Source organism: Chrysemys picta, chromosome 10, assembly GCF_011386835.1.
Source record: "Chrysemys picta bellii isolate R12L10 chromosome 10, ASM1138683v2, whole genome shotgun sequence".
NCBI lineage: Eukaryota > Metazoa > Chordata > Testudines > Emydidae > Chrysemys > Chrysemys picta.
This window is the reverse complement of record NC_088800.1, coordinates 70,797,599-70,815,940: the sequence shown is the minus strand read 5'-3', so window position 1 is coordinate 70,815,940 and position 18,342 is coordinate 70,797,599. Positions and strand designations below refer to the sequence as shown.

At 43.6% G+C, this 18,342-nt stretch overlaps 1 protein-coding gene across 1 annotated transcript; it reads left to right on the top strand.

Moving 5' to 3' along the window:
- Positions 1-203: 203 nt before the first annotated feature.
- CLEC19A (C-type lectin domain containing 19A) lies at positions 204-14,736 on the top strand. Its single transcript, XM_005307186.5, has 5 exons — positions 204-503; positions 8,606-8,771; positions 11,594-11,687; positions 12,859-12,991; positions 13,962-14,736. The coding sequence occupies exons 1-5, from the start codon at positions 389-391 to the stop codon at positions 14,039-14,041; spliced, it is 588 nt and encodes a 195-aa protein (XP_005307243.2). The 5' UTR covers positions 204-388; the 3' UTR covers positions 14,042-14,736.
- The last annotated feature ends 3,606 nt before the right edge of the window (positions 14,737-18,342 follow it).

Sequence of the window (18,342 nt, the reverse complement as noted above, 5' to 3'; positions counted from 1 at the left end):
CAGAAAGGGGATGTGGTTTGCTTGAATAGAGAACTTAACATTTAAAGGCTCACGACTAGGAGGTGTGCATGCCTGCTTTCTAAAACCTCACCAGAACTTTTGGGGAAAAAATGGTTTAAAGCAACTAACTTCTGCCAGTGAAATGGGATGTAGCAGCTTCTCTGTAATGTCTCAGCTGGGAAGCTCTTGGTTGTTGTGTAGAGTGTGATATTACACTGGAGGGAGCTTGGCCAGCCTTCCTAGCATGTCATTGTGAAAGTTTGGAGTTTCGGGGGAGGGTGCAGTGTAAAAAGTATATTCACATCTGCTCCAGGAATCTCAGCAACAGAGCAAGGCGATTCCGAACTAAGGAAAGGCTTCATGTCATTGGCTCTCTGCACACCTGGAAATGAAATTTTGTCCTCAGTCAGAGATGGTGATCAGATGGGATTTCTATGTGCTCCTCTCAATGGTTATGCTCTCTACCCAGGCTTTCCCACAGACAAATATTAAAATCAGTCAAGGTGAGTGCAAATCACTGACTGTGGTTTGGGTGAGTAAACTTTAGGTTATTGATGGCTTAAAATCAGGCACTTTTACAAACGCATCCTGTAATGTATGCAATTCTCCTTACCAGTTTTGCTAACTTCTCCATAAAACCCAAACTTGTAAATTCAATAATCTGCTTAGTTTGGGAAGATGTATTACTAAGTAATGCTGATCTTTTCTCTTCCAGTGTGTTGAAGCATTCTTTCTGTTGACTTTATTTCTTTGTTTTGGAGGCATGTTCAGTTTAATCTTATAAACAATATGTGGTCTTGTACAATGGTGCCAAGAAGTTTACATTATGTTTACAATGCTCTTAATCTGATTTCAGTCCAAACAATAGTAATTGCACTCAATAATAATTAATAAAGCAATTGCAAGTTGTAAAGGATTGTGACTCTTTGGATATTCAGCTTTCTGTGGAAGTGCAAAAAGCAGAGAACAGTGATTTGCAAAGTTTCTTTTATTCACCCTTTTTAACATAAAGTGAAGTTATATGTGAGAACTGTCCCTCCACATATTAGATCATATAAAACACATACAGCTGGCTGAAGAGTTTCTCTACAGTTAATCACAAAGTGTACTTTTTTAGGGGAGAGAAGTATTTTAATGAAATTTTAACTGGCTTTGTGATTTCATTGTATTACCCAGGTTTGCAGTACATTTTTACTTGGATAGAATAAGCCAAATTCTGTTCATTTACACCAGTGTAATTCCAGAGTAACTACACTCACTTTGATAGTGTTCTTCTAAATTTACATGGGACTGTGAGCAGAATCTCACCTAATAAGTATTGTTCAATGAACTAGTGAGAAAAATAATTACCACACGCTTGGCTTTGGTGCCAGGCAACAAATCAATGGGAGCTTCCTCAAAAACTAATTGAGGAGAGAAAAATCAAAGATGCTTCCTATCCGGTTGCAGCTAGATGTATAGTATTTCTGTGCTGCAGGAGATCTTCAGAATTGACTATAATATTTTTACATCTTGAAATACAAATACCATAGCATTTTATTCCATAAAAATAACTTCATTTTGAAAAAAAATATTTACAAAAAATTCTCTTATGTGTCTGAGGTTGTGACACTTTTGCAGAACAATTAAAGTTTCAGTCCGTTGCCTGGATAATCTATAATCTCCACACTCACCATTGGTCACCACTCCCTTCCAACTCTGCCCTGCCGTTCTGCAGAAGAGAGGAGCAGCTGGCTTCAAAGAGACTTTCAGAGTACAATACGTGCGCACACACCCACTTAAGATAAAGCCTTGTCACGACCTGCTTGTTTTGAAAGCAGTCATCTAATGAAAGGGGGCAAATAATCCTACAAATTAAATATTTTGCATGATAATAATATTGAAGACACCCTATGTAATTTTTGGTGTCTGTATTTAAGGACAGCCCTTATTCCCATACAATCTCTCAGTAATACTTAATGACATTGGCTTATTTTTTTTCTATCCATCATAAACTCCTCTTTTGGTGCTTATCCTTTGGCAGTGTGTTTTATTCAACAACAGGGAGAGGTTAAAATGAGTGTAGTGTAAGGGGGAATGTAGAAAAGTTACTGTGGTGAGGTATTACAGATCTATCTTAGGGTGGCACTTTGTATCCTCACTGGGAGTGTATAGTTATTGTTAGGTTACGTCTGTAGAAGATGGTGCCAAAGTCTTCGTTTGAATTGTTTTGTGGAGCTTGTAAAATGTGTCCCATTCCCTGCATACTCACACCTTCCATAATTGTGCACATTTTCTGTGATCCTGCTTAACATCATCTATCGCACCAAGACGTGATGTTGCGTCCCCAACCCTTTCCAAAATGGAAATAAATAATAAATTAACAGATGCCTGATGTGTTGCTTGAATTGGGAGAATTGCCGAAAGCATGTACGTGGCTCAGTTCTGCAGGCCATTGCAGATAAGGCAGTGAGTAAGCATTCTCGGACTGGGATTTTCTTCTGGAAAATCCATTTCAGTTCCTTACTCCAAACATTTTTAAATTCTCATTTCTCTGATTTTGTCCATACTCTGGGGGAAATCCTCTCCCTGCTGAAGCTGATAGCAAATCTCTCATTGACTTCGGTGGGGTCAGGATTTTACCCTCTCTATATATCGAACATGGCAGTGGAGGGGCATTGATGGAACATCAGGTTCTTCTATGCTTTCATGTTGTATTTACAAGTATTCCTGTGGCTGAAGGTAAGCTGTAAACTAAATGAGATGAAAAATCAAAAGGACTACATTAGAGGAAAGAGAAGAAAAATTAACATCCCTTTCCCCAAAAATGTGCTTACCCCTTGATCCTGACAACACTAACTGCATGTACAAGAAGTAAGAGAGAACACACACTTGCTGGCATCTAGTTCCAGCAGAGATCCAGGAATGGTTTCCATAGCAGAAAGTCAGTTGATCATTACATGTAAAGGGAGTTTTCTCTCATTCAATCTACTCTAGGGCCCTAATCCTGTGAGGTGCTCAGTGCCTCCTGAGTAGTGGTAGGGGACCCTTGATACCCAGCAAGTTTAGTGCAGTTTAAGTTGCTCAGCACCTCTGAGGACTGGGCCCCAGAAGAGCATTAATCTCATGAAGGCTAGGTATGCTATTTGCAATACGGCACGGTTTATTGAAGTCTCTGAATCTCTGTAGCAGGCACAGTCAAAGCCACATAACTAGGGCCCTACCAAATTCATTGTCCATTTTGGTCAATTTCATGGTCATAGTATTTTTAAAATAGTAAATTTCATGATTTCAGCTATTAAAATCTGAAATTTCATGGTGATGTAATTGTAGGAGTCCTGACCCAAAAAGGAGTTGTGTGGGGGATCACAAGGTTATTGTATGGGCGGGTTGCAGTACTGCTACCCTTACTTCTGTGCTGCTGCTGGCGGCGGTGCTACCTTCAGAGCTGGGCAGCTGGAGAGCAGCAGCTGCTGGCCAGGAGCCCAGCTCTGAAGGCAGCGCAGAAGTAAGGGTGGCAATACCATGACCCCCCTAAAATAATCTTGCGACCCCCCTGCAACTCCCTTTTGGGTCAGGACCCCCAATTTGAGAAACGCTGGTCTCCCCCATTAAATCTGTATAGCATTGGGTAAAAGCACACACAAGACCAAATTTCATGGTCCGTGATGCGTTTTTCATGGCCGTGAATTTGGTTGGGCCCTACACATACATTCTGGTAGCCATAGGGCTCCCTTTGGCTGAACCCTCTTTTCTGAGTTGCTAAGTCGTCTTTTTAAGGGCACTAATGGCTTGTTTACAGTTTAGACTCTTACTGATAAATCCATAGCCCATGATGAAATCAAGCCCTTTAATAGTCTCCAGCAAGAATATGATTTGCTTCCAGCACAAGTAATATCTGGTAATATCTGCTGTTGAAAAGATGCTCTGAGAGTGCTTTGAAGTGCCAGGAATGCTACCAGAATGGACATCACTTGTCAGTCTTGCCCCAGACCCTGGGCTACACACATTGCAGAGCTACACACTTTTATCACAGAAACATCCTCCCATCTTAAATTTGAAGCTGTTATGAAAAAAATGACTTGAGAAGCAGATTTCTGTAGGGCTCAGGTTGTTGTTGGTTTTCCTTTCTCAGTAGCATCATGGGAAAATATTGGTTGGAAATATTGAGCAGCTAGACGCTTCAATCACAGTTGGACCTCTGTTGTGCTGGATGCTGTCAATACATAGAGTAAAAGGCCATTCCTGCCTCATAGAGTGTTCAGCCAAAGCGCAAAGGAAGGATTGTTATCCCCATTTTACAGATGGAGAACCAAGGTACAGAGATTAAGTGACTTGCCCAAGGTCACTCAGAAAGAGCCAGGAATTGCACCCCAGTATCCTGAGTCCCAGGCCACAGGCTTAACCACAGGTGATCCTTCTTCTCTCAGTGAAAGCGTTAATGATGATAAAAATAATAAAGGATTAGCTCTTATAAAGCTCTTTGTGGCAGGAGATCTCAAAGCATTTTACCAAGGAGGTCAGACAGTGGTTACAGTGGTGTTCTGCTGATGTCGTTTCATATGTAGAAAATTGATATGACTGACCCGATGGCACTGCCCTTGTTTTCCATACTAGTAAATACCCTTCTGACCGGCTGGGCTTGGTTAAAGTTTTCCTGCTGAGAAGTGGGCTTGTCTGCCATACTATATCTGACAGATTTGAAAATAAAAGTAGACCTAAGTGTTCTAGCATTAAAGTGGTTCCTTGGTTATTTCCTGTGAATTTAAGAATAATAATCCCTCTTCTAAAGAGAGTGCAAAGGCTTCCTACATTGACCTAACAGAAAGATGCTAATTAAGCATTGACCTACCTTTGTTCTCTTTTCTGCTATATTTAACCTTAAAATCCTCCAGGCACCTCTTGTTCACTGAAGCTAATCAAATTAATGACACCTAGTCGGGAAAATGGTGTAGGAGATCAAAAGCCTCTATGAACACCTTGGTCTGATGATTTAGTTTCAACCATTTCTATCAAGGGGAACAATTTTCTCATGAAATTTCAGGGAAGCCAAAACCACCCTAATTGAAATTTCGAATCAGCACACAACAAACGCCCATAACACTTGACATGAAAAGGCAAAACACTGAGACGGCTGCTGGTTTTGGCTTGTCCATTGTGCTGTCATGCAACTAAAGGTGAAGAGTTCGCAGCCATTTTTAACAAGCGTTCCAAAAATAGCAATGACTAGGCTGCCCGTGAAGCTCACAGTGTCTCCAGTCACCCCAGCCAATAATTAAGTACCCCAAGGCATTCTAAATGCTTGGTGGGCAGGACTGGGTCCTTCCAGGTGCTGAGTGTTCCTGAGGAGCTGGGGGTGTCCTCAACCCACAGGAGTCCTCACTACCTTGCTGTACTGAACCCACAGCGAGCAGGAAGAAGCATGTATCAAGCCAATGTTACTGCATCTGGAATTGGTAATAAGTTACATCAGCAGCATAAAAAATATATATAAAATCAGAATATGGGGCCCACTGACATCTAATTCAAGACCCACTAAAATTAATGGGAGATTTCCTCTTGCTCTCCAAGGGCTTTGGATTTGGCCCTCAAGCTAAAATGCCTCTGGACATCAATAGTTTGCCTGGCTGAGGACCCTGTAGTGAGGTGTGATGGGGAGCAAAGAGAAGTAAAATAAGAGGGTGGAAGAGCCCCGCATAGAACCAGCAAAGCTGGTGTGCCATGCTCCCTATTACTCACTAAGGCCTCTCCTGGCAATTCCACCTTCCTTGGGATCTGAGGGGCTCTGGGAGTAGGTAAGGAGGGAGGCTAGGGACCCTGTGGACAGCCAGGCTGAGATGCACAGAAGTTATAAGCAGCACTAACCTATATTCCATGACTGACTCCTCAATACATGTGAGGGAAGGTGGAGCCCAGGGTGGATTGCAGCTATTTGGTGGTTCCTGTCCTGGGATCTGTGGAGGCTGGAGGCCGATCCCTCACTTCTGTTCATTGGTGTTTGATACTTCTGTCCCTCTCTCGCTTGGGTTTTGTTGTAACAGGATGTGAGGTAGCCCTGAGAACCTTTTTCTCTGTGAGATGATGGCAGGATGTGGCCCATGGGAATAAACATTGCATCTTGCTGTTAACAAGATTAGTCCTGCCTTGAGCAGGGTGTTGGACTAGATGACCTCCTGAGGTCCCTTCCAACCCTGATATTCTATGATTCTATGAACTGAATACAAATTTGCTACAATTTTTAAAAGGCTGCTTCCATTTTTCAAGGTATCGATCTGATTTTCGACTAGAGGTCTTTTGCATAGCCCATCACTAACACAGTCAGACATAATGATCTGAAAGCAACTTGTTCATCTCTACAATGTTACTTGGTTCTTGAGATCGGAGTTGCTCACTGACCCTAGTTATCTAGGCATGGCACTTCTCAGGGCTGATAATGACTGGAACTGGCTCCAAGAGCACTTGTATCAGGATACAGCCTCTAAAGAACTCTGGAGGGGAAAGGGGAAGGGTCACCACAAAGGAAGAATAATTATCTTTTATCTGAGCTCAAGGGACAGAAGAGTGCTGGTGGAGGCTTGGGGCTGTCAGAGAAAGGCAATGAAAAAGTAGCTGTTTATATTAGCCACAAAATAGCGCCTGTTTTGCAGTACTTGAAATAACTGGGCTCAACATATTTGACATTATGGAGGCATATAGTACCCTGGGTCAGCAGGAGAGATTGATTCACAGCACTCCAGTTCCCCTGAATGCCTGCTGTTTGATTCACAGTGCTATTGTGAGCACTGAAATGCTGGGAACAGTCAGTTCCCGGTATCTGAGTCATTCTTCTGCCACAGACTGTGACAAGTCTCCCAGTTTCTGGGGAGCTGATCTATAACCAGAGCTAGTTTTATGTTCTGTACTCAGGAATGGTGATGTAACGGTTAAAGGACAGGCCTTGGAGCAAAAGAGCTGGGTTCTAGTACTGGCTGTGGCGCCGACTTCCTGTGTTATCATCAATGAGCACCTTTGCCTCTTAGGTGTTCTTTATTTGAAAACTGAGTGTAATGCTTATAGCAGGGGGCTTCTGTGAGGCTTAATCGGCTGATGTTTGTAAAATGCTTTGAGGGCCCTGGGTGGAAGGAACTAAAGAAATGTGGTGCAAAATGACTGCCAAAGGAAGCTTCACGTAGTGACATTTGGGGAGGAAGGAGCTCAGTCCAGCTAGTTCTAGCATTTCTACCCTGTGATGATTTGGACTTGGCTAATCCCCCCCTTTTTTAATATGCTCATACTTGCTGCTTCAGTTGCTGCCTTTGGCAGAGTTTGTTCTACAGGTTAATTATGGTCATTGTAAAGATGATTCCCCTGGAAGTCCCTGAATACCAGATCCGTTCCTAGCTTCAGTTTGAACTCTTTGGGTTTTGAGCCTGTTATTTGCTTGGATAGTTTTGTGGCATCCACCTTCGCTGGACCTCTCATGATTTCATTCACATTAGTTGTGCTTCCTCTTTTCTAAAGAACAACAGCAGCGTTTTCCTCCCCCTTTTTCCAAAACCTGAAACATTTCGTCCTTGCTGCCCTCGGCTCTACCTTTTCCAAGTCTTCAGTGGTCACTCCAGCTGGGAGCTCACTCGTCCTTTGTGAAGGATGACTAGTGCTCCATGAGTCCATTGATTTAAACCAAATAAACAAAGGACAGCACTCAAGAATGAATTTAGTGCAGGGAACAATCCCGCACTGGCAAGGAGATAGACTGGATGGAGATGACTGAGCTTTCTCAACTTCTGTGATGTGTCCTGGTGATTAAAGCCCTAGTCCAGCAGGATTCCTAAGCACACATCTAACTTTAAGCACCTAGATCATTCCATTGATTTCAGCAAGACCAGTCATGTACTTAAAGTTAAGCATGTACTTAAATATTTTTGCTGAATCAGGGCCCTATTTACCTTCTTACCTATCTCCCAGAAATGTGACTGATGGATTTAAAGTTCTGCTCACTATTTCACCCTCAGTGTCCTGTATTTTGTGACCATTTAGAGTAGAATGTTTCTTGGCATCTTTCTACACTGTTTTCAATGCTTTTACTGCATTAAGTTGCATGTATCCCTTTCCTACCACTGCCCCCATTTTTCCCCCCTGGTCCCTTTGATTGGAGTCTTTTCCCTCCTCCCTGTGTTATCTGCAATGGTGGTACAATCTCTCCTACAAGTTTGCTCTTTCCAGGCATTGATGTGAATGAGAGAGGGCCCAGACCTGACCCCTATAGAACTCCATAGTGTCATTTCCGTCCTACTTGGAAAATGTACAATAGGGTTAGTAAATATTTATATTATGGTAGCATCCAAAAGTATTTTTCTTCCCTGCTTGGACTACTCAAAAATGGCAAATTCTGCTCAAACTTTCCAAAGTGCTGAGCTCCCATCCTCTGAAATTCAGATATTTTGAGGAGATATCCGAGAATGGAGGCACCCAAAGTCCCCAGTTGCTTGTGAAAATCTAGGCCCTTGGGGGAATTTTTTGTTTTTGTTTTTTGTAAAGCCAACAAGGAGACGGGTCCTAAACAACAGAGACATTCACCATTTCTGGGGGCCCCGCAGCTGTTGTGTATTAAATGTGCTTCCAGTTTTCTTTCCTTTCTCCCCAGCTATGCCAGAGCCAATTCAGTCCTACTCCTGCCCACTGTTTTGGACAGAATATGAAGGGTACTGTTACAGATACTTTCCCATCAATAAAACATGGGCTGAAGCCGATCTCTATTGTGCGGAATTTTCCATTGGCATAAAATCAGCCAAATTAACGTCTATTCACAGGTAAGAATCAAAGAAATCTGTTTCTAAAACATTGTCAAAGTCCAGCTAAACGATGTCTGCGGCAATAAATAAATATATAAATAATTCCTCAGCTGGAGTTTAACCTTCCCATGAGAAAACAAACCCATTCAAGCCAAATGTACCACTGTCGTAAATTCTGTGTATCTGTATTGAAATGCACTAGCTAGTGTGCATGTGTATCTCTGCCCTCTAATGGACAGAATCAAAACTCCTCAACTGTATTAATTAGACGGCTATCAGAGAGTCTCCTTTAGCTCAAGTGGTAGAACCAATAATTCTGAAGCAGATCTATCGCTATTGCTCTTAGTCAAGTCCAGAGGCATTTGTGAAATGGCCATGGTCTGTAACACTGTTTAGTTACATTAACATAAATAACAAGTTGTCACCTTATGCTCTGTGTTACAACAAAGCTATTTGGATCACCCTGGGTTTGGCTGTGGTGGTACAATATAATAACTTAAAGGGCCACGTTTGCCAAAGGCCGTGTGAATGTGCATGCAAACCCCATGCATTTGCATATAAACTGCACACCACCTACCAGATGTTTGAGCCAATTTTATGGTCATATTTTTGGAGACTCTTTGAAAATTTGGCCCTCAATTACAACGGACGCCACTCTGACAACTGCAGACACATTGTAGCCATTATACTAATCAGTCCCTGGACAGAGGAGGGTGGCTTTGCTTTCAAGGGAACAATTTTGGTTACAATTTTGTCTGACTCAGCACTTTCAAAATAGAAAGGTTTTCCACTCCATGTTTCATGGAACAGTTCACAAACCCAGATTAGAAATGGGGCCCAAAGCAAAATGCTGGATCTAAACATCCAGGTATCAGAGGAAGACTTTGCTACATGGGCACATCTATAATTCATCTCAAATTCAAGAATCTCTCTCCCTCTCCCCCCGCCCCCCCGCCCCGCAGGCTAATACTGAAAACTGCCAGAGAGGTAATGCAGAAGTGTTTTCATTGATGTCAAGGAGTACTGAAGCAGGTCCCTAGTGAGCGAAAGGGCAATCACCAGGCCATAGGCGCCGAATCCGTGGGTGCTCCGGGGCTGGAGCACCCACGGGGAAAAATTAGCGGGTGCTCCACACCCAGCAGCAGCCAAATTCCCCCTTCCTTGCCTCCTTCTCCTCCCCACCGAGCGCACCGCGTCCCCGTTCCTCCCAGCGCTTCCCGCCACCCCGCCGCCAAACAGCTGTTCAGCAGCGCTTAGTACTTTCCGGGAGGGAGCGGGGATGCAGCACGCTCAGGGGAAGAGGCGGAGAAAAGGCAGGGCAGGGGCAGGGACTTGGGGGAAGGGGGTGGAATGGGGCTGGGGCGAGGGTGGTGCAGGGGTGGGTGGGGGAGGGGGGATCGAGCACCCACCGGGCAGAGGGAAGTCAGCACCTATGCACTATGCATGTCCTGTTTCCAGGTTTTTTCCTCCATCCCAAGGCCCAGCCACTCCTGATGGTTTAAGACAGTGTTCTTCACTGCAACGCCGGTGAGCCAGGGGCGGCTCCAATGGACCCTAAGTGCATCTCCCTGTTGATCGTGCTCTCTGGCGGCAGTGGGGCTGTAGCTAAGGCAGGCTCCCTGCCTGCCCCGGCCCCACGCTGCTCTCAAAAGTGACCAGCACACCCCTGTGGTCCCGGGGGGAAAGTAGGGGAGCAAAGGTCTCCACGCGTTGCTCCTGCCTGCAAGCACCACCCCTGCAGATCCCATTGGCTGGGAATGGGGAACTGTGACCAATGGGAGTTGTGGGGGTGGTGCCTGCAGAGAGGGGCAGCACACAGGACCACGTGCCCCCTCAGGGGCCACAGGGGCACATTGGACCCTTCCAGAAGCGGCGTGGGGCCGGGGCTGCCCAAAGTAAGGGCCGCCCCTTCAATGGACAGGTTCTGAATAGCTCTTCTACCACTCAACCTGCAGCCTCCCGAAGCCAGCCCCCCAAACCCCTGCCCCAGCCCTGAGCCCCCTCCCAGAGCCAGCCCCCCATACACCCTCCTGCATCCCAAGCCTCTGCCCCAGCCCTGAGCCCCCTCCCAGAGCCTGCACCCCATCCCCCTACCTGCACCCTGTACCCTCTCCTGGAGCCAGCACCCCATACTCCCTCCTGCACCCGAACACACTGCCCCAGTCTGGAGTCCCCTCCTGCATCCAAACTCCCTCCCAAAGCTTGCACCCCTCACCCTCTCCTGCACCCCAAGCCCCTGCCCCAGCCCTGAGCCCCGTCCCAGAACCAGCCCCCGATTCCCAGCCCTTCACCCCAAGCAATATTACCAATAACAGTAATATTACCATATCAACCAACAAAGAACTCAGTGTGTTCAACCATCTGTGTCGGGTTGATGTGGCTCTCAAATGGAAGATTTTTTACCAAAGTGGCCCCACTTCAGAAACAGTGAAGAGCACTGGTTTAAGATGTGGAAGCTCATTGACCTGCTTGAGTTCATTTCACACCATTCCAGCAGAACATAGGCAGTAGATGCTTTACGTTACCACACCTCCGGCTTGCTGTTACAGCTGGTGAAATGATTTTGAATTTTTGAAAGTTAGAATTTTTTAATTTTGAAAGGGGACGGGGATTTGAAATCACTGTCATGTATTTTTCCCTGCGTTTCCATCCAGCTCTGGGTTTTGCCACACTAAGCCATCCTCTTACACAGACTAAGAAAATGAATCCAAAATTTCCATGGACAATTACAAAGATTGGGTCCCATGTGCTAAACTGCAGTCTGAATGCCTAGGGATAGTGTTTGCTTAATTTCACTGATACCAACCTCCTAACTATTTCATATTATGGTACTTTACCAGCTGGGAAGAGAATGTCTTTGTATATGACCTGGTAAACAGCCGAGTGCCTGGAATACCCACCGATATCTGGATGGGACTTCATGACCTAAGACAGGTGAGAAACCGCTACAACATTAGCTACCACCTGCTTTTCCTCTTGACCATCATACAAGCAGGTTTTCTCATAAAAAGCACTGGAAATCTATTCAGCCTGGAGCTCATTGAGATGTAACCCTTGGCCAGTTTCATCAGACTCACATAAAAGGCAAAATTATATTTTCTGTTTTCCCTCTACACCTTTCAATTTTTTCCCTCTGACTATAATACAAAGTGCTGGGCTGACAGCCCTGGAGAGCAAGATTTTCTGCTTATCCACATTGCCCTTCCAATGCTTCAGCTGTGACCTATGAACATTAGAGGATAATTCAATCTCCACAACTACTGAGGTAGCCAATAAAAGTTTAAAAGGGGGGAAGGGAACTATTTCATGATAAATGTTGAAATTTCAAAGTTGTTTCCATATGACATGGTTTGAAACAGAACAATTAGCATGTGTGTGAATTTTCTGCAAAACATTTTCCTCCTTTCTCCACTCTTTTTTTTGGGGGGGGGGGGGTGTACAGGTAGGGGACAAGGACAGTGAGTACTGGGAGTCCAGCACCCCCAGGCTTGAAGTAATAGCAACTGAATGCATGGCTTCCATCATACTCAGGGTTTGCAGTTTAGTTTAATGGCTTTCAGCACCCACGTTGAGTGCAATACAATAAATGATGTCTAGCCCGCCCCCCACTTTTTCATTTTTTCTTTGTCTTACTCTGTAACTTTTGAAATCTTCTTTTCAAAAATTACACAGTAACAAAAGGAAATCCAATGAAGTGGAGCCTGAGCACTCATACCTACCGAGGGAGAGGTTCTCTAGCTCAGGCTCCAGTCCAAGGGGGAATGTCTACATTGCTATTTTTAGCCCCACAGCCCAAGCCCCATGAGGGCGAATCAACTGAGACTCGACGCTGCATGTTTTTCTTTGCAGTGTAGTCGTACTCTATGATCTTAAACGATATGCTAGCAGAGTGCAAAACTCAATAGAAGAAGGGCCTTTGTTCAGCATGGACCTAGTTTTTGCCATCTAGACATAGGAATGAGGTCAGATTGATGACGGCACTTTGTACAGGGGAGAAGAGAATAGTTTGTTGGCCAATCCTGAAGTCCATACTTCCACAGAGGTTCAGTTGAAATCACGGCACTTCTCCATTCTCCCCCCCTAATTTCCGGATGATGTTTAATAGGAAGGCCACTTTGAATGGACAGATGGTTCTTCCTATGACTATAACTACTGGGATGGCAACCAGCCAGATGATGGGATCCACTCTATTCCAGAGGAGGAGGACTGTGTACAGATCTGGTACAGATATAACAGTGGTAGGTATTTCACTGTTGCGCCTTTGGCTGTACACCACGCTTTCCAGGAAGCACGTGTCAATAAACTCAGTGAAATGCAGGCCCACCCTTTTCTATGCATAACAAAAAGATGCTGGCAGCATGAGTATCTTAACATATTGTTTTTGCAGAGGAGGCAATTTGGCCCCTCCCCAAGAAGCAAGGAGGTAAAGAACTGTCAATCAAAGGCAGTATAAAGACACCAGCTTGCCTGCTTCCCCGCCAGGTCTACACTACCTATATTGGTATAACTACATCGCTCAGGGGAGTGAAAAATCTACACCCCTGAGCGATGTAGTTATGCTACCTAAACCCCCATGCAGACAGCACTATGTTGGCAGGAAAGCTTCTCCCTTCAACATAGCTACTGTCTCTTGGGGAGATGGATTAACTACGCTGACCGGAGAAGCGTTGCTGTAGCGCTGTACGTGAAGACAAAGTCCTGAGACATTTCCAGACCAAAGAAATAATGAGAGGAATATATTATTGGAAAGAGACACCAGCAGAGATGCAGTCACTAGGGGGAGGAGGGAGACAACAGGACTGAGGAAAGGGTAGAGTAGGACAAGGAGCATTACAAATAAGTCTTTTTCTCTTGTCATATGGGAATCTGCACAGGAATAAGCACAACATACATGCATGAATAATTGTATCCAGGGCTGGGTCTGGTAAGACTGTAATAGTCTCTATATCTAGCCAGCATGGTCTTATGTCTATGCAAAAGTATATTGTCAGAATTGTGTCTGTATTACAGAATCTTTTGACAAGACTTTTCTTCAGAGCTAAGGTTTGGGGGTGAAACAAACTCCTTTGTGTAGGAAATTTGGTGTTTCTGTATACATTGTATGCCATTTCTTCACGGAGGCACTTAGAGTTGAATTTTGTCCTTCATCATGTGATCACACCTTCATTTAAAACCTTAACTAACCCCTTTTTTCTTACTCCCCTATAGCTTTACGCTCATGGAATGACAACAGCTGCAACAGAGAATTCCCATTTGTCTGCAAGATTCCATCCCTGGCAATTGATTAGCTCGCTCCCACAATAACAAACAGCAGCAGTCAACCTACTAAACTACTGGAATAAAGTCAGTCTGACTAAAGGCATATTTTATATCAGAGACAATTTTAGTGGCTCAAATAAGTAGTTATATGTCTGATGCCAGCTACTCCACCTAGAAAATACCTTACCCGTCTCTTGCTTTTGTCCATGCTATGGCTGACCAAAGAGCATTGGTGAACAGTCAAGCCTGTACATTTATCATGGTCTAGGAATAATTTCAGTGTTGCATCTCCATCCAGACCTCTGTGACTGAAAAAATGATTTCTTAACCCATACGTATAATTAAACAGGTGAAACAATTCAAGACAGTGAGAAAGTCTGATTCTATGGTCCTCATTCCCATAAAATCCTACTGCCCTCAGTGGGAGTTTTGTGTGACAAAGGACTGCCTAACTGGTCCTTGGATTTGGAAATCTCTCTAGCATTCTGAGGAGCAAGACAATAACCCTTTTGCAATGACAAACTCGAGTTCATTACTACAGAAGACACATTCTGCATCATTTCTGAACTTTGATGTCAGAATGAAGTAAAACTAACAGCCTGAATCAGATCTCACTTATACTGGATGATTTCAATTGAATTACTGTTCATAATTTATATCAGTGTGAGCTCAGAATAAGATGCTAACACATGTATACCGTTATTGTACAAATAAAGCAGCTTCAGCCAAATATTGAAGTCTATGCTCAGGTCATATTCACTCTTTACTCAGACCAAATGTGATGGGAGTTATACCTGAGTAAAAGCTGAGTAAGGACCTCTAGATTTGAGCCCATATTTAGATTTTAAATATACCAACCTGTCACATAACAAGAAATGAATTATTTTACTACAAACACTCAGACTGTAATCATAAAGTAACAGGGGACTGTACTAAATAATTTAGCCTGTGGGAATTAGGAGGGACTGTCATTTTCTGCTAAGTTATGCAAAATACCATGTGCTGCTAAAGTTGCTTTCTCACAACTAAAATCCATTGTAAACAGCATACTGAAGTTCCTTCTTCTTTCTAACACTGCTGAAATATACATGTTCATTAGCTTATACCAGTTGTTTTACACTGGTGCAAATCCAAACCAGCTTTTATACTCAGTTTTGGCAATTGACTGTTGAAGAAATCAGAAGGGGGAAAAAAAGCTTTCATGCAGTATACAAAGCAGTAACTTTTTATATTGGAACAAATATTTCCATTAACACCATTCCTTCAGGATTACAGGTTTTTTTGTTTCTCTCTCTCTCATGTGTGCAAAAAAGGGGACAAAATTGTTACATGTCAGAATAACCAAGGTGCCTATATGAGATATACAAAGCACATCTCTGTCATTGGTAACTGCTGTTTTACTATAAAAAGCAAGATTATTATTTTATTATTATATTGGACTGGGGATTGCAAAAATAATTGCAGTGGGAAATATTTTTCTTTTTAAATTGAGAGTTTTTAAAAGAAATTATTATTAACAAATACAAAACAAACTGGACTAAAACCATGTGCAGCTGGGTACGCTTCTGTTACTTTTTTATAATTTGTTAGCTCCTTTCAGATGTGGATAATGAATTAATATAAATCACATCCTCTGTCTCCACTTCTTTCCTCTGTGGAATAAGAGCTCCTAGAATGAAGGGGTGCAAGAGTAGATTTACAGATTTGGGGCCAGATCCTCAGCTAGTATAAATTGGCATAGTTCCATTAAAGTCAATGGTACTACACTAGTTTACATTGGTAGATGGAGATTGTTTCTGCTCACTGCTATTCTTGATATCAGATGTTTGCACCTCAGTGATGGGTGGTGCGAGACTGGTAGATCTACAGCATACTGTAGGTCCAGTTTGCTCTGTTTGGATAACAGGAGAAGACACTGCTGAAAGGAGGAGGCAGGAAGTATCAGTTTTTATTTATACTAGTCGTGGTGCAAACTTCCGTGAGCATGATAGGACAATGGGGTGAACTAAAACCCCTCCCCAACAAACTCTGGGGAAACAAGGCTCTGGATCTGAGTTTTGCAGTTCAGCCCTAGCTGTAGCAGATTCATATGCCAAGAATGTGCTTTACAAAGGAAGGTAGGGATCTGCTATGTAGGTCAATCCAAGCAACGTCCTTGGGATTTCGGGCACCTTTTCATCCTCAGCTGACAGTTCACCTCTGTGTTCTGCAGCCTCTGTTCTCAAAGCTGCACTCACAAGAGGGACATTTCTAACATCAGATGCTCCTGCTGAGGAGGAACAGATTAATCCTTTGGGAGGTCCTGACCCTGCTGTTCTTCTCCTACTGGCTTCATTACAGGAGAAGAAGAGTTATCACTATGAATCTACTTTTATTTGTTACCGCTATAGCACCTTGAGGCCCTAAATTCAGGGCCATGTTGTGCCATGCTATGCTAAACTCCTTGCCTCAAAAAGCTTACAATGTAAATAGACATGACAGAAAAGATCCACCATTTTACAGAAGGGAAACTGAGGCACAAAGAGACATAGTGACTCATCCAAGGTCACACAGGAAGGCTGGGGCACAGCAAGGAATTGAATCCAGGTCTCTGGAGTCATGCCGTAACCACAGGATCATCCTTCCAGCACCATAAGGTGGACTTGCCTTGAGTGCAGGGGACTGGACTAGATGACCTCTCAAGGTCCCTGCCAGTCCTACACTTCTGTGACTTTAAGTAGTTTTCAGGGCATTTTATGTTTGTGAGTGTGTGTGTGTGTGTGATAGACAGACGCAGAGAGATCTGCGTGTGTTCCAGAACTGGTCCAACTAGCATTGCAAGGTCTTGCTTGAGATGGCTGTCCCCACACAGTCCCAGGGTTTCATTCTTTTGCCTTTTGTCTCACATAAAGCCTGTTTGATTCACAGCAGGTATCCTCTCATCCTATTGGGTTTTTACACTGCCACTGTCCTACATACTATCTGTCATTCTGACCATCAGGTGAAATCAAATCATTGACTGTAAAATATTCAGCCTGTATTGTGCCTCTGAACTTTCATGTCTTGAACTGGTGTCATTTGGCACCTTACTGTGAGTGCCTGTTAAATTTAAAAGGCAGCAGGGAATCATTACAATGATGTATTAAGTAGGGTCAATGGACAGCTGAGTTGTGGGGTGATAAATGTGTTAGCTGGAGCCAATACCACCAGGCACAGGGAGCCAATTATATTTTTATCCAAAGGAGGAATCATCTCAGTAGCAGATTTCTTCTGGGAGGCCCCATTTTTCTGGGACGTCCCTTGTTTTTTTACCTTTACAAGGTGTGTCATCTGTATGCAAAATCTGAGGTCATATTGTCTTTGAAACAGATAAATGAAACCTCTCTCCATCTCCTACCATGTATCAGCTGCCCAAAGTCTCGTGATAGTCATTATTTGTCTAGAACCAAATGAGTATCAATGCTCCAGCTAAGGCTTCAGTAGCTCCCTTTGCACAGGATTGTACAGCAACCACCGGGTTCCTGCAAGGTGCGGAGCTCTCTGGCCTCCATCCAACAATCACGTAAGCAACTTCTTAACTTTAAGCAACTGTAGTATGTGAGCACTTCACACACTGCTTCTCCTTCCTTCTTCCAGTCAAAGGGAATCGTTCTGCTAGAGTGTATGGTTAGTAAAAGAAAGCTGCCAGTGGTCCAGGGTTTAGTATGGTTGCTTGGGACTTAGGGGACTCTGCATCCTGTTCCCTGTTCTGCCACAGGTATCCTGTGTCACCCTGGGCAAGTCACTTAAGTCTCCCTCTACTCTGTAAAACTGGGATAACGGGGTGTTGTGAGGATGAATACACGAAAGACAGAGAGGTGCTCGGATACTATGTTGATAGAGGCCATGGAAAAGAGAAGTGTGATTTACCTTTCATTCTGCAGGTGGTGAAGTCTATGGCCATTCTGTGCAGCTTCGTAGCCTCTGGTGCTTTGGGATGTATTTCTTTTTAATGCTCAGTGTTATGCTATCGCACAAGATGCCCTGATTAAAAGAAACAAATCATTCTATCCAGGGGACAAATTACAAAACCAGCCAGATAGAAAGAATCACCAGTGGTCAATACCTTGTGGAAGGAAACGTGATTCAGTACTTCGGGCTGAGGACTATCTTCATGACTAAGGGCTGGACTGTGATTCCGTCCCTCATGCTGAGGTGTACAAAACTGGTCAGGAATTTTCTGCTTCCCCCCATGAAAATATTAGATGAAAACAAATTGGTTTTGTCAAAAATTTTCTTTGAAAAAAAAACCAAAGCCCTAAAAAATGAAAAATTTTGTTTAAAACTGACAAGTGTTAGTTTTTTTTGGACA

Excerpts from the sequence above, each read along its gene's own strand:
- CLEC19A (XM_005307186.5), top strand. The coding sequence starts at position 389 with ATGAAATTTTGTCCTCAGTCAGAGATGGTGATCAGATGGGATTTCTAT. Across the intron at positions 504-8,605 it reads AAATATTAAAATCAGTCAAG|CTATGCCAGAGCCAATTCAG; the intron begins GTGAGTGCAAAT and ends CTTTCTCCCCAG. Across the intron at positions 8,772-11,593 it reads AAATTAACGTCTATTCACAG|CTGGGAAGAGAATGTCTTTG; the intron begins GTAAGAATCAAA and ends GTACTTTACCAG.